Source organism: Microcebus murinus, chromosome 1 (assembly GCF_040939455.1).
Source record: "Microcebus murinus isolate Inina chromosome 1, M.murinus_Inina_mat1.0, whole genome shotgun sequence".
NCBI classification, from domain to species: domain Eukaryota; kingdom Metazoa; phylum Chordata; class Mammalia; order Primates; family Cheirogaleidae; genus Microcebus; species Microcebus murinus.
The window spans coordinates 77,318,231-77,337,857 of record NC_134104.1 but is presented as its reverse complement, the minus strand read 5'-3'; the positions used below and the strand labels follow the sequence as shown (position 1 = coordinate 77,337,857).

Below are 19,627 nucleotides of genomic sequence, written 5' to 3'. Positions count from 1 at the left end.
CATGTCTAGGAAAAACAGTATTTCAGTTACAGTGGGGAGGAAGAAGGGGGCTAAGGAATAGGTGGAAAACATCCTGACGCACTGGAACAGGAGTTCTGATGGGCTGAGAGGGGCTTAGGCAGGGGGTGAGGGTGGCCTCCCTTGATGCCTGGGCTCCATGTAGAGCCTCAGAGAGACGCTAAAAGGCAGAGAGGTGGCCGACATACACCTAACCAAAACCCTCCCCTGCCCGGCAACACACACTGCCTTTTATTTTGAAGGAATAGGACACTGACAGGCATTAGGCAAAGAGAAAGCACCTTGTGCAGCCCCAGGAGCCTGCAGGGCCTGGGTAAGGATGGGGATGGTGTGCTCATTTAACGTGTGAGCACTTCTGCTACGGCAGGACGGGAAGAGTTTCTCTCTGTGAATTCACTTGGCAAGTTGGAATGTGAGGTAGACTATGGGAAAGGCCGGACCCCTTAGGGTCCCCTTTGGCTTGGAAAGAGGAGAGTAGCTAAGGAAGAGGGTTGGCCAGGCCCTAGTAAATGCCAGTTATTGTATCCTGAATTGTTCTGAGTAGAGGCCACAGAGTTGGGGCCTACTTATTTTGTTCTGCTGTACACACTGCCTAAATTGCCCATCAGCTCTTTTCTGCCTGTTAAAATCCACCCTTCCAGCTCAAAAGCTCTCTCCTCTGTGAGGCTTTCCCCAATGCTCTAGCTAGAAATGGATCTTCCCCTTCTCTGAATTTTCATTGCTTTGTTTTTTCCTCTTATACAGAATTTATATTCTGCCAGGTATTATGCATATTTGCCTGTCCCCAAGGTAACTTTAAGCTCATAGAAGATGGGGCCATCTGTCACACAGCTCTGTGTTCTCCATAGTTCCTGACATGTCTTACCCATATCATGTGTCCACTATAACTAGTGACCAAATAAGGTGGACTGAATTTCTAGGATAGGGAGAGATACGGAAAGTTAATCTAAGTCTGTATAAAGTAGTCTTCTGATCACAGCTAAAGGAAATTCATTTGTAAACACCTGGTAACAAGAGTAGACCACATGAGGCACATTTTATGTGAGAGACACATTAAAAGAACACAAAAGCACTCATTGATCCATCAAGAATGATGAGAACCTGCTTACTCTGTGCTGGACTCTGGGGATGGAGCAGAAATGGGACACAGTCCCTATGCTCAAGGTGTTCATAGCAGGTCAATGCTAGATGCAATGGGGGGTTGCTAAATGCTTAACAGCAGGCTCTGGGCAGGCTGCACAGGGGTTTTGGTGGGAGCCCTCACTGTGTTCCATGGCGCATGACATCACTGGAAGGAGAATTGGGAAGGGAAGGGATGCACCAGCAAGGAAGCTGGCTCTAGGACACAGTAGCTGGAAGCAACAAGACAGAAAAGGAAGTAGATATTTGCATATCTGCAGGGCCTATGGCCAGAATAGAGAAATTTATTGGGAGTGAAAGAAAAACAGCCAGAGCTAACAATGATACCTGTTTTCTCTAGAGAAGAACTAGAGAGTTTTTAATGGTAAAAATCTGATGTGTATTGGGAGAGAAGAAAAGGTGATATATGGAGTGGCACCGGTGAATAGTGACAGCATTTTTGGAAAGACAGTCCAGTACTATCTACATGTTAATACAAGAATTGGCCTGGCATGTAAGTGACTTTCAGGACAGTGGCATCCCGTGCATTTGAAGGGGCTATGTTATGTCATTTTAGGAGCCAATGTCTATTTTGGGCAGTTAGATAATTAGTTAATACTAATGCACATGTATATTATATAATATTAATATATATCATGTATTGAGTAAGTGTTATGCACCAGGTACTCCATAGATTTTATGTCTAATTCTTACCACCCTGCAAGGTTAGTATTTGTATTCCCATTTTTACAGATGAGGAAAGTTTGACCTAATGAAACTAGGGAAGGAACTTCTTTTCCAAATTTTTCAAGGTTTGTGTTACCTTGAAACCTTCATGAACTTGCAGGTTTCCTACATGAGATGCAAGCGACAAGATTGAGAAGCCATCCAACTTCAAGAGCATGCACCTGCTGCTTGTTAATCTTGTGCTTTGTTACCTGTGAGACACATTTGGAGTATTATAGATACTGGCAGTTGATTTTTCGTTTTAAGGAGGACACGAAAAAAATGGAGTCTATCAAGAGAAGAGTGGTCATGATAGTCATGTGTCTATAAATTGAATCCTATATGGAATGGAGGCCATTTAGCTCAAGGAAGATAAATAGGAGACAACATAGGAGATACATCTTCAGCCCTCTGAAGGCCAGCCTGGTGGAGGAATGAGGAGGTGTAGTTCTGTGTGCCCCCAAGGGTGAAAATAGGCCCACTGGATGGGAGCTCAGTCATGCATCCCTTATTCACTTACTGTGCACCTATTTTGCCCTAAGCATTGTGCTAAGTGCTGACTAGGGAAGGAGATGATGAGGAATGGTACACACAAATCCTTGTTCAGCATCAGGAAGAACTTTCTGAAAGTCAGAGCTGTCCAGTAATGCAACGGGCTGCTTGAAAAGTAGTGAGCTACTTGAAAAGTAGTGTCTTTGAATATTTAGGAGGAGGCTTGAATGCCCACTTATCAGGATATGCTAGAATGAATCTTTTGTTGAATGAAAAGTGGGACTAAATCCCTTTCCAGTTCAGAGATTCTGAGTATATGTTCAGCTTTGCTCTGGCAGGCTAGGGTGTGCTGTACTGAAAAAGTGTCATCCCGACCCCCACTTCTTCCCAGCCTTGTCCTCCCAGCTGTGGGCTCTGTGTTCCCTGACAGTGAGCCGTGGTGGGCCAGTTAGACTGGAAAGTGGCTGCCATCTGCGACAGGGATGATGGAGTTCTGGCGGGTCTGTGTGGGCTCAAGGAATGCGGCATTGAAGCCATGTACACACAACCTGCTTAAGAACATCCCATGAGCAGAAAATATTTTCTTCCTCTTTAGCCCTCCTCTGTTGCTGTGCCAGGCGGGCACAATGGTGCCTTTGAGAGGGGCAGCTGGAAGGGGGTGTTGGCAGGCAGGCTGGAAGTAGAACGTTGCAGCTGGGGATGGGGGGAGGCCCAAATTCATTTCCAGGAGTGAGCGGCACTGGGTGCCAGTTTCCAAAACAAAACTGCTATTTCTCAGAGCTCACGGTGGTGGGTTGCCTCAGAGTTGGACAGAAGGCAAAGCTGTTTCCTATCCGCTGCTCCACCCTCCCCAAGTTTTTTTAAAAAACCTGGTGTGTTGAGGCATTCTTGCTCTGGATGCAGATTAACAGGATTTGCTGTCTGTCTGAGGAGCTGAGGCCAGCCTGGGGTGGATGGGGCTTACTGAGGGGTCAAACTTTCCTGCAGGCAAAGCCTGGCCGATGGCCATAGTACTAGTAGGACTCAGGGGCAGGTGGGCTTCTGGGCCACCAGAGAGGGCTTGGAGTAGACACCCCTTCTTCCCTGTAGGGTCACTTCCTCTGACCCCACTGCTGCCTGGCACCCTTGCTGCCACATGGGCTCTGCCCACTCACTGTCTTAACTCTATCTGGTGGGAAAGAGGTGGGAGAACCCTGGCATTTCCTGTCCCCGTTTGCAGTTGTCCCAGACCCTCTGCTACTTTCAAAGGTCCCAGCAACAGCTCAGAGATGGGCGTGGGAGGTCTTCCCACTTGCTGCACAGTTAGGAGAAGGCCCGAGTGCCAGCCGTCTCCCCCTTTGTGTTACGAATGGACCAAGGGCCTTTTTTATTCTGGTGGCTTCCAACAAAAAGCTGTGACTCGAGGCTGGTCAGTGATGATTTCTATTAGTGTTTACACTAATTATGGAATGTTTCACGCTGTGTTCAGTTTTACAACCCACAAATAACTATGGAGAAATTACTTCATTTGGGGCACTCTGCTAAGCCTGGGGATACAGAATGAATAAGAGAAAACTCTTGTTTCAGAAAGCCGATTGCCTGATAATATGGTGAGTCCGAAGGGGAGCCCCTTTAGCAGCTGCATAGACACGTGTACGAGGTGGAAAGCAGAAGCACAATGCAGAGCCCACCTCCTATGGCAGGTACTGTGGCGCTGTCGGGGGCACGTGGGCCCCGGATCCCAGATCTAGGCTCGAAATGCATCTGATCTTGGAGTGTGCTTACTTATCTTTATGAGACTCCGTTTCCTTGTGTAAATACTGGGAATAATGCACAGCAGGCAGTGTGGTGATGAAGATGGAGGAAAGTGCTAGGACAGAGCTTACGATATGGCAAATGCTCGGTATGTGGCTGCTATTACTATTAATTGATTGATCCTAATAGACCTGGGATATAATGTGGTGTAGTATTTATCCAATGCCTTGTTAGAGTCTATGGCCTTTCTTAAAGAGTCAATTCTTCTACCTTCTTAATTTCTCTTCTAGTGAAATCTAGGCTCAGAAAGTTTATGACCTCACAGACTAAGTGAGAAAAACAAAGAGCTTTCCAATGAGACATATTCGCATACAGTATTCTCTGTCTGTTTTTACAACCTGGTTGTAGAGGAAGAAAAGGATTGTAATGTTTCTCTTTCCTGAGGTTCCCCAATCTCCTGAGTGTGGTGATAAAGATCATGAATTCCTTTGAATATTCTAAAACGTCTAAGAGAAATAATATATTTCCCACTGACAGGGCCTTGTAGTTCATTGTTACTTAAAAGATGTATTTGTTTGGTAGATACTGCTTGGGGAAAGTTACTCTTTTACTAAGGGACGTTGGCGGTAGAAAAGTTAAGCTCCCTCGGCATAGGTTAGCTGAGAGGATCTTCCAGGAGGAATCCTGTTGTGGGAGAGTGTTCTAACCCTACCTGCTGAGTCATGTGATCCTCAACCTTGGTCTTCTGAGACTTCCTTGGGCCCTGTCTATCAGACAAGCTGTGGATCATCCAACAGCTACTTTGTGAAAATATAGACTTAAGAATTAATCTTTCAAAGTTACTCCCAAGTCCTTGGAAGACACAAAGTATGTACAGCCAGGAGTCCGAAGACAAAAGAAAATCAAAGCAATTCACAAAGAACAAAAGAAATAGAAAAGAACAGGAAAATAAAAGCATATGGATGAATGAAGGCTTCAAGTGAACTACAGGGTACACATTTGTAGGAAATAAAAAAGAGGGTCATTTAAGAGAGAAAAAGTTTTATGTGTCAGAAACAAGTGCAAGCAAACAATGGAATTTTGTAAGGGAAAATTGACAGAAACAATTTTTCCTTAGTAAGCTAAACATTTCTAACCATCAGCAAAGGAAACTTACAGTCGGGGCGTGGTTGAAAGAGGAAGAGATGGGGACGGATAAAGCTGTGTTTTAAAATAAAGACTGAAGCCAAAGAGTGGTCCTCAGGAGGCCAGATGTTAAAAGAAATGAAGGCTGATATTACAAGACTGAAACGAGGCCAAGGTTTTATTAGTGCAGATCTGTGATTGGTGAAATTGGGGGCTACTTTTCCTTTTTGCCCCTCTATAATTTAAAATGTTCTGCCATGAATTTGGATTCCTTTTGTAATCAGGAGAAGAGGTTGGCACACATATTAGGAGGGAGAAGAAAGACACTGAAGTGGGGGCATCTGGGAGGGGTGAGAACTGGCGGACGGGCAAGAAGAGGAAACCTGAAGTGTCAGCGCTGTCTCGGGTGGTCTCACCGTGAGGATGATGCTGTGATGAGGACGCTGCTGCCGGACTGGACAGAGGAAGGAGGATCTCTCTAGCCTCATCTTCCTCTAGGGTTTGACGTGTAATCAGGTTGCCCCTTTTATTTTCCAGGAACTCGAAATCCCTTCTAATGCTCTTCTCAAGTTTTCCTGTGCATGAATGTTTGCACGTCATCCCCTGTGGCTGGGTGAATGGCGGAGTGCCGGCCAGCTCCCACCACCCTTACACCAAGCTCTGAAAGGCTCTACCTGCCCCAGCTGAGAAGAAGGTTCAGATCATGCCCAAAGAGACCAAGGCCTGAGGATCTCTTCCACTCTAATTTCAAAGTGTGCAATACTGTAGGTGGAAACCACAGAATAAGAGAATGCTCCCAGCTGGAGCTCGAGAGCCATGGGTTCTCTTCTGCCACATACTGGTTGGATGAACTTGGTCAAGCTACTTAGCCTATAAAGTCCTTGATTTCTCTCTTTTGAAAAGTAATGGCACTGGCTTGGATTGGAGTATCTAAAGGTATCTGCCCAATCTTAAAGTACGGCAATCTGATGTTATTTATGAGGCTTCTTTACATGCACGTGGCCATGCTAAATGTTAGTTTTAGAATTTAGGGTTCTCATAGGTGGGACCCATGTCCTGAGATAGACTAAATATTACTAGCACATCCCTTTTTTTAAATTAAAATTTCTTTAATTGAAGTGACATTCATATGACATAAAATTAACTATTTTAATGTGTCTGTGGCAGATTCACTCACTTTTTAAAGTGTTAGCATAACACAGTCATTTGGGTTGGTTCTATTTCACCATAATAAAAACATGCTGCACCGTACCTCTATGCTCATCTCATGCTCGTAGGTAGGAAACTCTTTCTGTGTAGGTTGAGAAGAACTTGCTGGGTCACACGGTCTGTATACACACACTTTCGCTTTGGTGTGGATGCTGAACTGCTTTCCAAAGCGGTGTAACACGTATGTTTCCCCCAGCAGTGTCTGAGAGTTCCCATTTCTGCCCCTCACCAACCGCAGGTGGGGTATGCAAAGGGTGCCACAGGGCGGTTCAGAGTGATGAGCCAGCTCCACCCACATCAACACCGGGAGACCTCAAGAACACAAAGGTGAGCACAGAGGCAAGTTGCAGAGCATGAAGGGATGGTGGTGGACTCAGTTTTGTCTGCAATATTTCATTTCTTTGATTGAAAACCACTTGAAATAAGACAAAATAATGACAAATATCAATTCTGAATGAGGGGGAAATGGGAGTATTCAATATACTAGTTTCAAGAGTATTCTTTAATACTCTTGAATGCACTAGTATTCAATATGCTAGTTTTATGTATTTTTAAAAAACCCTCAAGTAAAAGGGGTAACTGTTGTGCAGAGATTCCCAAAAACATACTGAGTAAGAGATTTTTGGAGGAGCTTCCAGATTTGGACTCAGTTTTTCCCCTACCGACATTCACATTAGTTCATATTAGTAGAGCTGGCTAGCCTTCCCTTGTGAACATTGTTTTAAAGATTAGATTAAATATCAAGGAATTTTGGAATTTCTTATTTTTAGCCAGTAAAAGGAAACATTTCCACAGAATGTAAAATAAGTGCTCGAGTTGAAGCCTGTCTGGTTTGCTCCACCTAACTGATCCTATCTACAAATGTTAGCAGGCTATTCTGGGCCTGGGGTGGGGGAGGTGACTCACGGTGCGCCTGCCTCACCCCACCCCCACCTGTTTATTCAGGTGAAATCAGGTTAGAATGATTATTAAGGACCTCTTTGGAAGGGAAGAGACGTCAGAGAGCACCCTGAGAGACAGCCTTAGACCAGGGATGGTGACAGTCAGTTGGTAAGCACCCTACTAACTAGCTCATGCGTGTTCTGTGGACTATTCTGTCTCAGCAACTGGGCCTTAAGCTTTACTTCAGAGATGAGGCCAAGTCTCCTATTCCATCTCAACCAGCCACTCACGTCAGGGAAATAGTCTATAGATCATGTGAATGGCTTTTAATGAAGACCTTCCCTGTAATTCTCATTTGAGCCTTAACTTTCATCATCTACCTTTTTTTTTTTTTTACCAGAGTGACAAAAAGGAAAAAAAATAGGGAAGAAACTAAACAGACTTCACTATCTGTCCCCCTGATTCCTGACAGTCCTTGCCCTTTCTCAGGTTGCTGAACCTCTTCACCTTGGTTTTCTCCTCCATAAAGTGAGGGCATTAATATTTATCCTGTATGCTCTGTGGGCAAAATAAAATGAGACGCTGTGTGGGAAGACCTTTTGTAAACTTTAAGGCAGTTTTCTTCTTGGATTCTCTCTCCTACCCTCCAGCCTGAATCTATTCCCTCCTCACACGGGCAGTAGGACTGCCTTCTGGTTTTTGCAAAGCCTTTCTCAGCAGAGCTGCCCAGCTGCGTGAGCCGAGAGGGAATCAAATGGTCCCACTTACAGTATGGGAGGAAGAAACAGAGCTCCCATGCTGAATTACTGAGTTTCTAGCACTTGTTAGGTGACTCTCTGCTTATTGGGTTCCAAGCCAAACTCACTCCAGAAGACCCGGCATTTTCTGTCTTACCAGTTTTCAGTGATGAAGTCTTGGTCAAATTACTTAATGTGTCTGAGCCTCATTTTAAAAATGTGATACTACTTGTCTCACTGGGTGGTTGTATCAAATGAAGACATGTTATGGTCAACAGTCCAAGCAGATGGCTTTTTCTCATCCCATTTTATGTTCTCTCCCTTCTGTTCACCTTTCTAAACCTCTGTGCCTCAGCTTGCTTCTCCATGTAAAGGGGACGATAATCCTTGGTCTACTTAGTGCACAGGGTTGCTGTGTGACTTGGGATGAAGGCTGGGGTAGGGCTTTGAAACCGTGAAGTGCAGCATAAATACCTGTAGGGGGTTATTCTCGGGCTTGCTGACCTCACACCGGTGAGTCATGTGCTGGTCCTCACAGGCCTAGGAGGTCCCTTAACACAGCTGCTCTTACCTGCTCCTCCTGAGGCCCTGGGTACTCGCACATCCCCCTGCCAGGCTCTGCAGTCTCCGCACACCTGTCCCCCCCATGGCTTGCCCCTTCTGTCTCTCTCAGTCCCTCTCTGGATCACAAGGCACAGGACCATCCGCCCACTACTCTATGGACACAGAGAAGGTGGCTGCCCCAATCCAGAGGGCTGTCAGACACTGTCCATCACGTGACACCCTCACCCCCACTCTCCCTCTACCCTCATGAATACATACTAAAAAGACTCATTATGGGGAGATAAGGAAAACAGGAAGTGCTTCTGAAAGCTCCCAGCAACCCACCCTGTGAACAACCCCACCCCCCTCCCCAGAGGCCACCAGTGTCTTTAGTAACAAGGCCACCAGCCCCCTCTGCGGTTGAGGAAGAGCTGCTGTGTTTCAGACCCAAGAGGGGACTGTTGGGCCTGCAGCCGGGAGGCGGGCCAGAGGCAGGGGAGCCGAGCTGCTGTACTCTGGGCACAATTTCAAGGCCAGCTGCAGGGAGAACAAGCAGTCGCTGTGTGCCTGCAGCTGGCCGCGGTTAGGCCAGGGCTGTCCCTCACTTGTGGTATATTTAAAGAGACCCCACCAGACGATCGTGCCAAGAGGAAAAATGCACACATATCTGTTAGCCACACTCAGTCCCCAGCCAAGGCCTCTCCTCCTTCAGCCGCAGTGTCCAGGCAGTGTATTTATGTGTAAATAGAGGAGGGCTGGCTCCTCACCCTCTCCCAGGTGTAGGTGGCCACAGCCACCAGCCACGTACCACCTGGGAACACGTGGCTCCTGGGCCTCTCTGCCCTCTGACCAAGCTGGCGGAAGGTTCAGAGGATTAGCCGGTGCCTCCCACCCTGGTGTCAGTAACCCACAGTAACCCAGCAACCGAAGGGGAGAGGCGGGCAGATGAGTCAAATAGAGCTGCAGTGCGGAACTCTGGCTTCGGGATTTGTTTATGAAAACTCCCTGAGAGCCAGCGAGCAGCACAGGCTCCCTTCTGCCAGGCAGTGCGGGGCTTTCCCCCTGGGGCAGGTCAAGTGCTCCTCAGAGGGCCACTGGGCCCCACCGGCCTGCTCATGGAGGCAGAGCTGCCGGCCAGGAGGAGCCCGTCCTGGCGGAACTCTCTCTGGCTGCCTCATTCACTTGCTTTGCTCAAGTGCAAATAAGACTACAAGCCTGAATCCCAGGGGAAGGGGAGGTTGGGAGCTAAGAACTCTGAGCAAGAGAACCACTGGGCCTGAGGTTCCATAGAGTGGAGACAAAGCGGTGTGCATAGAAGTTTGGGCCAGAGAAGAAGGAGAGGTCCTCACAGCGATCAGGGAGAGGACTTTGGGAGAGCAGAGGTGGAGTGAGGGGTGGGAAGTGGGCAGCTTATCAACCAGGGGAGGGGAGCTGACAGGCAGACTGTCTAAGGCAGGCTGCTACAAGTGCAGAAGAGTTAGTAAAAACAGGAGTGCACCAACAGGATCAGCTACATAATTTGTGGGGCCTGGTTCGGAATGAAAATGCAGGGCTCTTTGTTAAAGAAGTTACCAAGAAATTCAAGACAGTGACAGAAGAACATTAAACTGAGAGCCCTTCTGAGCACAGGGACCTCTGTGGCCATACAGCTTACACACCCACACAGCTGACCCTGGTGCCCATGAGTCAGTGCCTTGAAGCATTTGTGCAAACCAAGGCAGGGGAACTGGGAGACGTCTGGTCACCTCTGGCCTCAACCCCCATACTCCCCACCCCTGCTGCCCTGTGGCCACCAGTTTCCAGACTTTTACCAGGTTGGGGACATTGCCTGTACTCCAACAGCAGCCCTCTCCCTGTGCTAGGCAGTGGTGGGAGCAGGTCTGAGGGTGGGAATGGACTCTGGGTCTTCCGGATCTTTCTGGTCCAGAGCACCAAGGACACTCTGGATGGACCAGCAAAGGCGGGCCCAACATGTGGAGCCCTCTGAGTGAGGGTGTGGAGGTCTTTGGGAACAGGATGGAGAAACAATACATAGGCTACACTTGGGATCACCTCTTAAGGACCCAAGAGGATATGTCCTCCAGGTGTGTGACAGTCCAGGAGCGGAACCAAGGTCCAAGAAACCTTCTCCCCACTTGGGAAACTTACCTCCAACTCTATGTGGTCATTGAGTTTCTTGCAGGTGGCTGCAAAGGTCTCCGAGGTGCCAAATTCAAAGTACCACAGCTTGTTCTTCATCCTGGAGCATGAAGCAGAGAGATGGCTCAGTACTCTGTACTTGAAATGGTCATGTAAAATGGCGATGCAATTTGGATTGGGAGGCCCAAGCCCTCAGCATCTCTCAATCTTACATTTTCAGCACTTGTTGATCAAAGGATAGAAATTTTTACCAGCTGTTCTTGCTAGGAACTTAAAGAAAATCCACTCATTTCTTAGACATCATGGCAACTCTGGGTGAACTGCCAACTGCTCTCTGAACTTCCTGGTCAGAGCAGGGGAAAGGCTTGCCTGCCTGTGTATCTGCGTTAAGGAAAGAGTTCCATGAGAAGTCCAACCAGAGGTGGAAAACATGGATAGCATGCTCTGGCCACGGTGCTCCTGCTAATACAGAGGGACTTCAGGCAGAGCCCTGTTTGGGCTACGGTTAAAGTATGTAGGGAAGATCATACATCCTTTTGGGACTCGAAGGTTGCAGTCTTCGGACAGAGGAGGGATAGCCCCACACCAACCCAAACGAAATGCGTATTGTCTTGCCTATGCTCTGATTGGGAGAAGTAGAGTGGACAGAATTAGACACGGATTTGCAGGCAAGTTGGAAAGAGAAGAAAAAAAGGTGAGTTGTTTGGTGATAATAATCACCCCCCTCTTCCTCAAATGTATTTGGTTAGGCTTTGACAATCCTTCATTTAAGGATAGGCCTTGTCGTATGTACTTCAAAGTAAGAATTCACCATTTTGAGCTTTAAAATTTTTCAACGCTTTAGGAGAAAAAACAAACAAACAAAAAACCACAATGGGTTTTCCATCTAGCTGGGGCTTTGCAAAATCAGATGGTGTGTCCTGACACTTGGTGGTTTTGATCAGATGGTCTCACCAGGAAGTGTTTCTGAAGGTATTCCATCCCTTCCACCCCAACTGTCACCCCATTATCAGGGCTGGCTGAGACAGGGGACACCTGTCCAGTTTGCAAGCTGACAGATTTTCCTAAGGAAGGATTAAACAAAATCACATTCTTCTTGGCACTCAAGAGAGGAAGCCACTTTGCGTCTTGCTAATCCTCTCTCTTTAGATTTGTAGACCAAGAGGAAAGGAGCATTTTTTTAGGGGGAAGAGGACTCTAGTTTCTTCTTGGTGTTCCTTAGGTCATAGTAGGTGACTCTTCAGAATAACAGACACAACTCTTTTTCTATGCATTTCCCCGAGAATATACCTAGACCTTGAAGATGAGACTGTGTTCTTCCTTTGTGTGATGATTCCTGAGATCTAGTTCATTGGGGAGTAGCTTTTCTAACACTTGCTATGCATGAAAAGAAATGATAAATGATGAAGGAAATTAGAGTAAGCAAGGTCTAGGGATTATGCCTCATGAAAAAAGTTAGAAGAACTTTAAACAGACCAGTGCTTCTTAACCGGTGTGCTGCAGCATAGGTAGGCCTAAAATATCAATTTCCTTAGACTTCAGAGTGGCTGGGTGGGGGCGGGGCAGGCTGAGCACCAGTGCCACACCACACATTCTCATCTGTACTCCCAGCATGCCAGACGGATGTTTTTGTTGCCTATGCATGCCATGATATTTGTTCTAGATCACCAGTTCCCTGTACACACAGTAACGTGCATATATAAATCACCTGGGGATTTTGTTAAAATGCAGATTCTGATTCAGTGGTTCAGGATCGGGGCCCAAGATGCCTCATTTTCTAACAAGCTGCTGATTCTTGCTGGTCCAAGGATCACACTTTGAGTAATGAGAATCTGGAGATGGCACCTGTGCTTCTCAAACGTTAGTATTCATAAGAATTACCTGGGGAATGTGATTAAAATGTTGCACCCAAGGATCTCATCTGTAGAGATTCTATGTGATAGCTGTGGGATAGGGCCCCAAAAGGTGCACTTTTATGAGCGTCCAAGTGATCATTATACAGATGGTCAGTGGACAGGACTTTGAGAAATATTGCTGTAGATCCCAGTGAAATGAAAAACCATGGAAAAGGACAGAACCGGTTAAACCTGAAGGAGAGGATTCTCTAGGGAGAACAGAATGAGGGTCAGTGCCTTTCAATAGCCAATGATGGTTAAAGACCAAGTAACAGGAAAAACACAGATTGTCATAAATGCCAAGGTTGAGAATTCCTTTCCGGCAGTAAGAGCATCTCTGTAGCCAGGAGACTTGCATTGTGATTCCATTTTCAAATATCACTGCTGGTCTGAATCATGACTTTTGAAAGTTATTGCAGGAGATTTAGAGTTTTAATAAATATTTCCAGAAGCCACAGCTATTTTTGCCCAGTAGTGCCTCTTCTGATGATCTAATAAGGTTAAGAGGTCATGGTTAAATTGGTATAGTGGAATAGCTGAGAGGATCAAATGGACTACTCATCCATCTCTGGCTGCGTACCCTTTGACAAGTTATTTAACTTTTTTAAGCCTCAGTTTCCTCATCTATAAGATAGAAGCAAGAAAAAGATCTGCTTCGGCTGGTCTCGGTAGCTTACGCCAGTAATCCTAGCACTCTGGGAGGCCGAGGTGGGAGGATTGCTTCAGCTCAAGAGTTTGAGACCAGCCTGAGCAAGAATGAGACCCCATCTCTACTAAAAATAGAAAAATCAGCCAGGTGTCATGGCACATGCCTGTAGTTTCAGTTACTTGGGAGGCTGAGGCAAGAGAATCACTTAAACCCAGGAGTCTGAGGTTGCAGTGAGCTACAATGATGCCACTGCACTCTACCCAGGGCCACAGAGTGACTCTATCTCAAAAAAACAAAAAAAAAAAAAAACAAAAAAAACACACAACAACAAAACCCAAAAAACGAAGATCTGATTCAAAAGGTATTTGAGAAGATTAGATGAGATGGTAGCAAAGCACTTCACCTAATGCTTGATGCATAGTAGACTTGCCAAAAATGTTAGCTATTTACTTATTAGCTATTGCTATTTTAGTGTCTTGAGCTGACATATTTGAATAACATAGACAAAAATGATAGATCAGGTTGTGTAGCTGTAGACATATATTCATATTTTTCTGAGCAAGAAAAATATGTGATCATATTTGTTAGACCATGTGTCTTGACTTCTGATTAAAAAAAATGTTCCTCACATGTCTAGTTTAATAGATTTTTCTAGAGTCACAGGCCACACCTTAATCCTTAATTAATTATCTTGGTTGGTCACGTGACTGGCCAGGGATGTGATATTGATTGCTAATATGCTTCTGAGAAAGTGCGTGTTTGATGTGAGACAAAGTATTTATCAATTCAGCAAGCATTCATTATGCCAGAGACTAGACAGCATGTGCTAGGTACAAGAAACAACAAAACACAGCATTCCACGAGCCAGACACCTGGGAAGGACAGAGGAAGCAGACCATAGTGCTAAGAGCTAAGCAATGGGGTACATAGGAGGTGGGATACTCGATTCTTAGTGGGGTGAAGGCCAGTTGGAGAAGCATCCTAGGGGGCAAAGCCAGAGTTGAGTTCAAAAGGATGAGGAAGGGAAACAGAGAAGGTGGAGCATGACCATTCCAGGCAGAGGAAGAAGCCCAGGCAATGGGACAAGCAAGAGACAGCATAACCTTGCTGGAAGGGACATAGAACTCAAGGTGGGGCTTGGCCAGGTAAGGCTGGAGAGGCAAACGGGAGCAAGATGGTGAAGGGTGGGGGTGCCAGGCTTAGGTGTTTGGGCCTATAGGGAGTCCTGCACCATCCTTAAGTGGGACTGAGGGTGGGGGGTGGGGTATTGGCAGTAGTGACCTGATCAGATTTGTGCTATTTAAACATAATTCTGTCCCAGGTGTGGGACATGGATTGGAAGGGGTGGTACAGACTGGAGGCTTGGAGAATAGCTCAGAGGTGGTGTAGAAATCCAGGCGAGACCTGGGAAGGGGCAGAACAAGGCTGGTGACAATAGTATTGGGGGAGAATGGTAGGGGGAGTCACAAGTTAAAATTTAGGAGGTGAAATTGACAGGGATGATTAGTTATGAGGGGTGAGCAAGAAAGAATAGTCAAAGTGACACTCAAGTTTTTGTCTTAGGCAGCATGAAAGATGGCAGGTGCCATCTCCCGAGAGAGGGGCACAAGACATCAATTCTCCAGTGGCAGTTTTTGGCCCACCTGCCCATCCATCCGTCTATCTATCCATCCATCCATCCACTGAACATTCATTGAGCTCTACTATGGGCCAGGTGCTGAGCGATCATTAAGACATGCATGACCCCAGCCCTCACAGAGCTTATACACTTTCAATAACTTCACCAGGACCCTAACATTAACCTCTGACCCATAGGAGACAAGGGTTTTAGATGTGCTCAAAATCTAAATGTTTCTATTTCTCCTCTTTTAACTCAGGCACTTTTTAGTTACAAGTGAATGCATTCAATCCCCAGGGTCTTTGGTTTTATGGTTCACATTTTATACACACTGTCTCCTTCAACTCTCAGAAGAACCTTGGAGGTAGGTACTATTGCTATACGTAAGGAAACCCACAGATTGAAGTGAAGTCCCCTCTGCCTCATCTTCCTTTTCTCCTTTCCCTTTACCGTCACCAGCACAGTGCCACACCCATCACCTTCCCAAAGCCTTGGGAAAAGCCTATGGTCCTGTGACCCTCTACAATTTGAGGTAGGAGACGCAAGCCCCAGTCTCTTTGTCAACCAGAGAGCCTGAATGCAATACTCCTTCTTCTCTTTTGCAGATGTCCCCCCAGCCACTTTACTCTTAGCCCTTCACTCAGCAGCCCCAGGAGGGCTGCTGCTGTGCAGTGTGGCACCGGGTTTTTGTCTGTTTCATCTTCTGCGGTGTAAGAATGTGGCATTTGGAAACTGAGATGCTAGGGTTCATGCCTGGCTTTGCCACTCACCAGCTGGGCAAGTTATATAAGTTGTTTGAAACTTCATTTCTTCTTCTACAAAATGGGAATATTATTTTCTACCCAACAAAGTTGTGACGCTTATGTGGCAAATGCAAAACACCAAGCAGGTGTTTAATGCATAATAAACGCTCAATAGCTGCTCTTCCCTGTTGCTAGGAGACCCAGTCACTGGGAGACTCATTCCCCAACGGCTGCAGGGGTAAGGGCAGGACTAGTGTGGGGGTCTATCCCAGGTGGCCAATATTTTTGGAAGAAAATAAAAATAACAATGTTTTAATGACTGCTGGAATGCTTTTTCTGCATCTCTCTTCCTGAGTTGTCTTTGGCCTACCATTTTTCTCCCCCTCTCATAATCACCTTTCAGCTGGAGATGACTAATTCTTAGCCAGTTGTTCTGAGGCTGATTTCTAATTCCACAAGACTTCTAGGTTCATTGTCAGGCTCCAAACCACCCAGGCGAACCCATGCTTGAGGCAGAGAAGAACCTTGTGCTCCAAGGGACTCTAAGCCACAGGGAGAAATGGCAAATAACAGTAGTGACACCATGGATCAACTCTATTTCTGGGTTCCCTTAATTTCTCCCTGGCTTGCAAGGAAATAACATCAATTGCACACTAGTTAGTTGAATCTTTTCATTTGACAGATGAGAGAAAAAATGAGACTAACTAAAAATGTTCTTTTATGTTTGTCAGCAGTTTAGGGTTGGAATCGATCATCATCCTGACAGCTATGAATAGCCTGTGTTTTAAGGATGTCCACAAGTAAAACCAAGCTAGCTGCTGGGCACTTGCTTCATCGGCTGAGGCAACGTATTTAGCTCCTTCCACCACCTTGAGCTTCTGGTGGCCCTTTTCTGAGAATCAAGGAAGTTTCAAGGGCAATAGACTTTTGAAGCTGTCAAAACATGAAAACATTTCTTTGGGCTTAGAAGTCTACACAGAGAACACTACAGTTATTTCTAGAAATAGAAGCATTGAAGTGAAGGTATTCCTCTTTGTGGTTTGGACTTTGATACTCAGGTTCCCTGAGTGGCTCATGACTCAAACAGTTAGTTAGGCCCTGGGTGTCAGTCAGTGTTAGGTTGGGAGGCCGGTGAGGCAGATGCTACCCGCAAGATGGCGTTCTGTGCTGAGGGGGCAAAATGACTCAGTGGAGGCTGTGGTGTGCCAGTCGGCTGGGCACCTGCCTTCCAGCCCCAGGTGACATATACACCAGCACGTGCTACCACAAAAGTCACTCCGCATGCCCAGCCAGGCCTCAATCTCCTCATCTGAAAATGAAGGGCTTGGACCTACTGACTTCTGAGATTTCTCCAAGCTCCTTGGACAACTTGAGATAACACAATACAGAACAGGATGGGAGGACCCATGTGTTCTACAGCTGCTGCCATGTAGGAAAGTGGGCCCACGGATTGCCAGAGCTGACATTTTGGAAAGAGAATCCAGAAATATGTATTTTAATGTAAAAATCTCCTGATTATTAGAGCTGGCAAGTAATGCATATTTTTAAGAGCATAGGCCAAAAACCACACATCGGAAAAAACTATACCAAGCCAACAGGCCATTTCTGCACATTTAATTATAAATTTTTATAAGGTTCATCTCAATTAAAAAACAAAACAAATGATCTCACTTAATACCATTTTGGGTTTGCTGGGTCATTGGTGGTGTTATTGCTACTACTACTGAAGATAATAGACTAGTATCAGGTTATTAAGATAAATAATCTAGCAAATCAAACAGGTATAATGGAAACACAGAAAGGGCAGATGCGACTACAGTTGAATTATCACTGAGTTATGAATGCTGGTAATAATATTGACAGTACTTTACCTGTTAACATTTTACATCCAAAGCCCAAATGCCTTTGGAAGTTTAGTAATTGTGTTAACCAAAGTTAACATTAAGAGTTTAAAAAAAAAAGGCCAAGGCAGGTGGGCTTGGTTCTAAGGCCAGGATGTCAAGTCCTACAAGGGGCCCATGACTGTCACCTCACAGGTGCTACAGAGGCCATCTGTGTCACCCGCACACTCAGCTGCCTTGGCCTGTCAGAGAGCTTGTCACCATATCTAATCCATCCTGCCTGCTGTCCCGTTCTCACTCCTCATCAGAATGGGCTCTTGGTGACCCGCAGGCACGGAGCCATGGATGGAATCATCTTTCCCAAGAGGGGCAGTGGCCCCTTTGGTTCAAGGGAAAGTGAACACCCAGCAATCAGGAAGGAGGTTTTATAAATAGCTGTTTTTGTCCTCTGAATGTGACTCTTGTGCCTGCTGTTCCTGCCAACAGATTTGTGTTGGCTTGCTGTGTTTCAGCTTCAAGGGGTAAGGTATTCCCTGGCTCTTTTCCATGGTTGGGACAAGACTGGTGTTCATGGCACTCCAAAAAATCTAGGGTGGTGAATGGTGGGAGACCAGAGATCAAGAGGGGCAGGCAGAAACGTGGTGAACAAGAAAGAGGGGGGAGCTCAAGAAGGTGTATAAGGGAAAAGTCTGAGGAAGGAGGAGAGACTTGCTTATGTTGTATTTTATCATATAAACAAGGAATCCTTTTAATAGGAAGACACTTCTTAAGACATTTTCATGTGTGAAAAGTTACCTGTAAAATCACAGATTACTCTTAAGGGACCTTCGGGTTCAGAGATTCCTGGTTCCAAGGAATCTTCCAAAGTATCAATGGAGTCCATGAATTGCTGTTGATATTTCTTAATGTAGAATAGTATTTGTGCATTTAGTCATTTGTGCATAGGCTAACTAGTGGGTTAAATTATTTTTTTGATGTGGAATGGAAATAAATCAATTACATTGGTTACTGCTTGGTAATCAGAGGCACTGGTTAAATACAAAATGGATGTTGAATAATAAAAATGGGAAAACAAATGATTACTTATAACAGTGTCATGGTTGGTAAAAATATATTCAATATGGCATCCATGTTGAGGGGTGGTGGGGATGAATGAAAGTAGTGCGCTATTCGATAGTGAAAGGGTATATGTAGAACTACTACGGTATACCAGGTCTGGATGGTGGTTCTCTTCTGAACCGTGGCAGCCTTCTCATGGTACATATTAGGAAACTGAGATTGTCCTTGGTAATGCAGCTGGGAGGTACAGAGCTGGAATGCAAACCCCAGCTCCTGACCTCCAGTCCACAACCCTCACCTTTTTACTCTCTCTGGCTCCCGTTGCTGTACCCTAGAGGTGTCTGAGAGAAATGAAGAGTCAACCAAAGTCACAAGAGCTAGTGGCTGCAAAGCTCTGGGTCATTCTCATTCATGCCTGTGGGCTGGGTTCACTCACAGCTGCCACCCAGGCCACCTGCTTGGCCACAGGATCCCAGCTTGAGTTCGGCTGGCTCTGGTTGCTTTGAACTCTGTGACACTCCATCAGAGAGTCAGTGATTTGGGCCTCCCACTGGTCTCTGGTCTCCACTTTTACCCCAAAGTCACCAAGAGCCAAACCCACGAGTCTCATGTGTAGAGCAGCCACTGCACCCCTTCAAGAGTAATTCTGAACTCCAAAGGGCCTCTGAACAGTGGCCTTTCTGTTCCATATAAGACAGTTTGTTTCTGTGGTCTATGGACACATTCTCCTTTGATAGGCTCTCCCGGATTCTGTCTGGCACCTGACAATATCTCCTCCTAAGGGCAGGACTCCAAGCGCGAAGCCTGCCAAAGTCTGAAATTGGATCCTTTGTGCCTCCCCAGCGCAGCACACGGGACACACGTGTGCACGTGCAGGCACACACCCAGGCCGCACAAGAAGGCTTCTCTGAGACTCACGATCCACTGTCACTGAACGTGCTGGCAGATGCTGCCTCTCGGAGGCCATGGTGTCCCTCCAAAGCCCCAGCAGCCTGACCAGAGAACTTCCACAGTGGTGTGAACGCCGCCACTTCCAGGGAGACCCTCAGGAGCGAATGCCGGGAGGCAGGCAAGGCCAGGCACCATCTTGGAGGGTTT

General features: G+C 46.2%; 1 protein-coding gene and 1 long non-coding RNA gene across 7 annotated transcripts in view; one reads left to right on the top strand and one right to left on the bottom strand.

Moving 5' to 3' along the window:
• Window positions 1–19,627, bottom strand: part of DGKG (diacylglycerol kinase gamma) — a 197,373-nt gene that overhangs the window by 56,033 nt on the left and 121,713 nt on the right. For all 6 annotated transcript variants that reach the window (XM_076003285.1, XM_076003280.1, XM_076003261.1 and 3 more), the window contains one exon: window positions 10,734–10,824. In XM_076003285.1, coding sequence (XP_075859400.1) covers window positions 10,734–10,824 — 91 coding nt within the window. The remainder of the gene's footprint in view (window positions 1–10,733; window positions 10,825–19,627) is intronic.
• LOC105885067 (uncharacterized) overlaps window positions 1–19,627 on the top strand; it is a 119,518-nt gene that overhangs the window by 61,133 nt on the left and 38,758 nt on the right. The gene's annotated exons all lie outside the window — the stretch shown is intronic.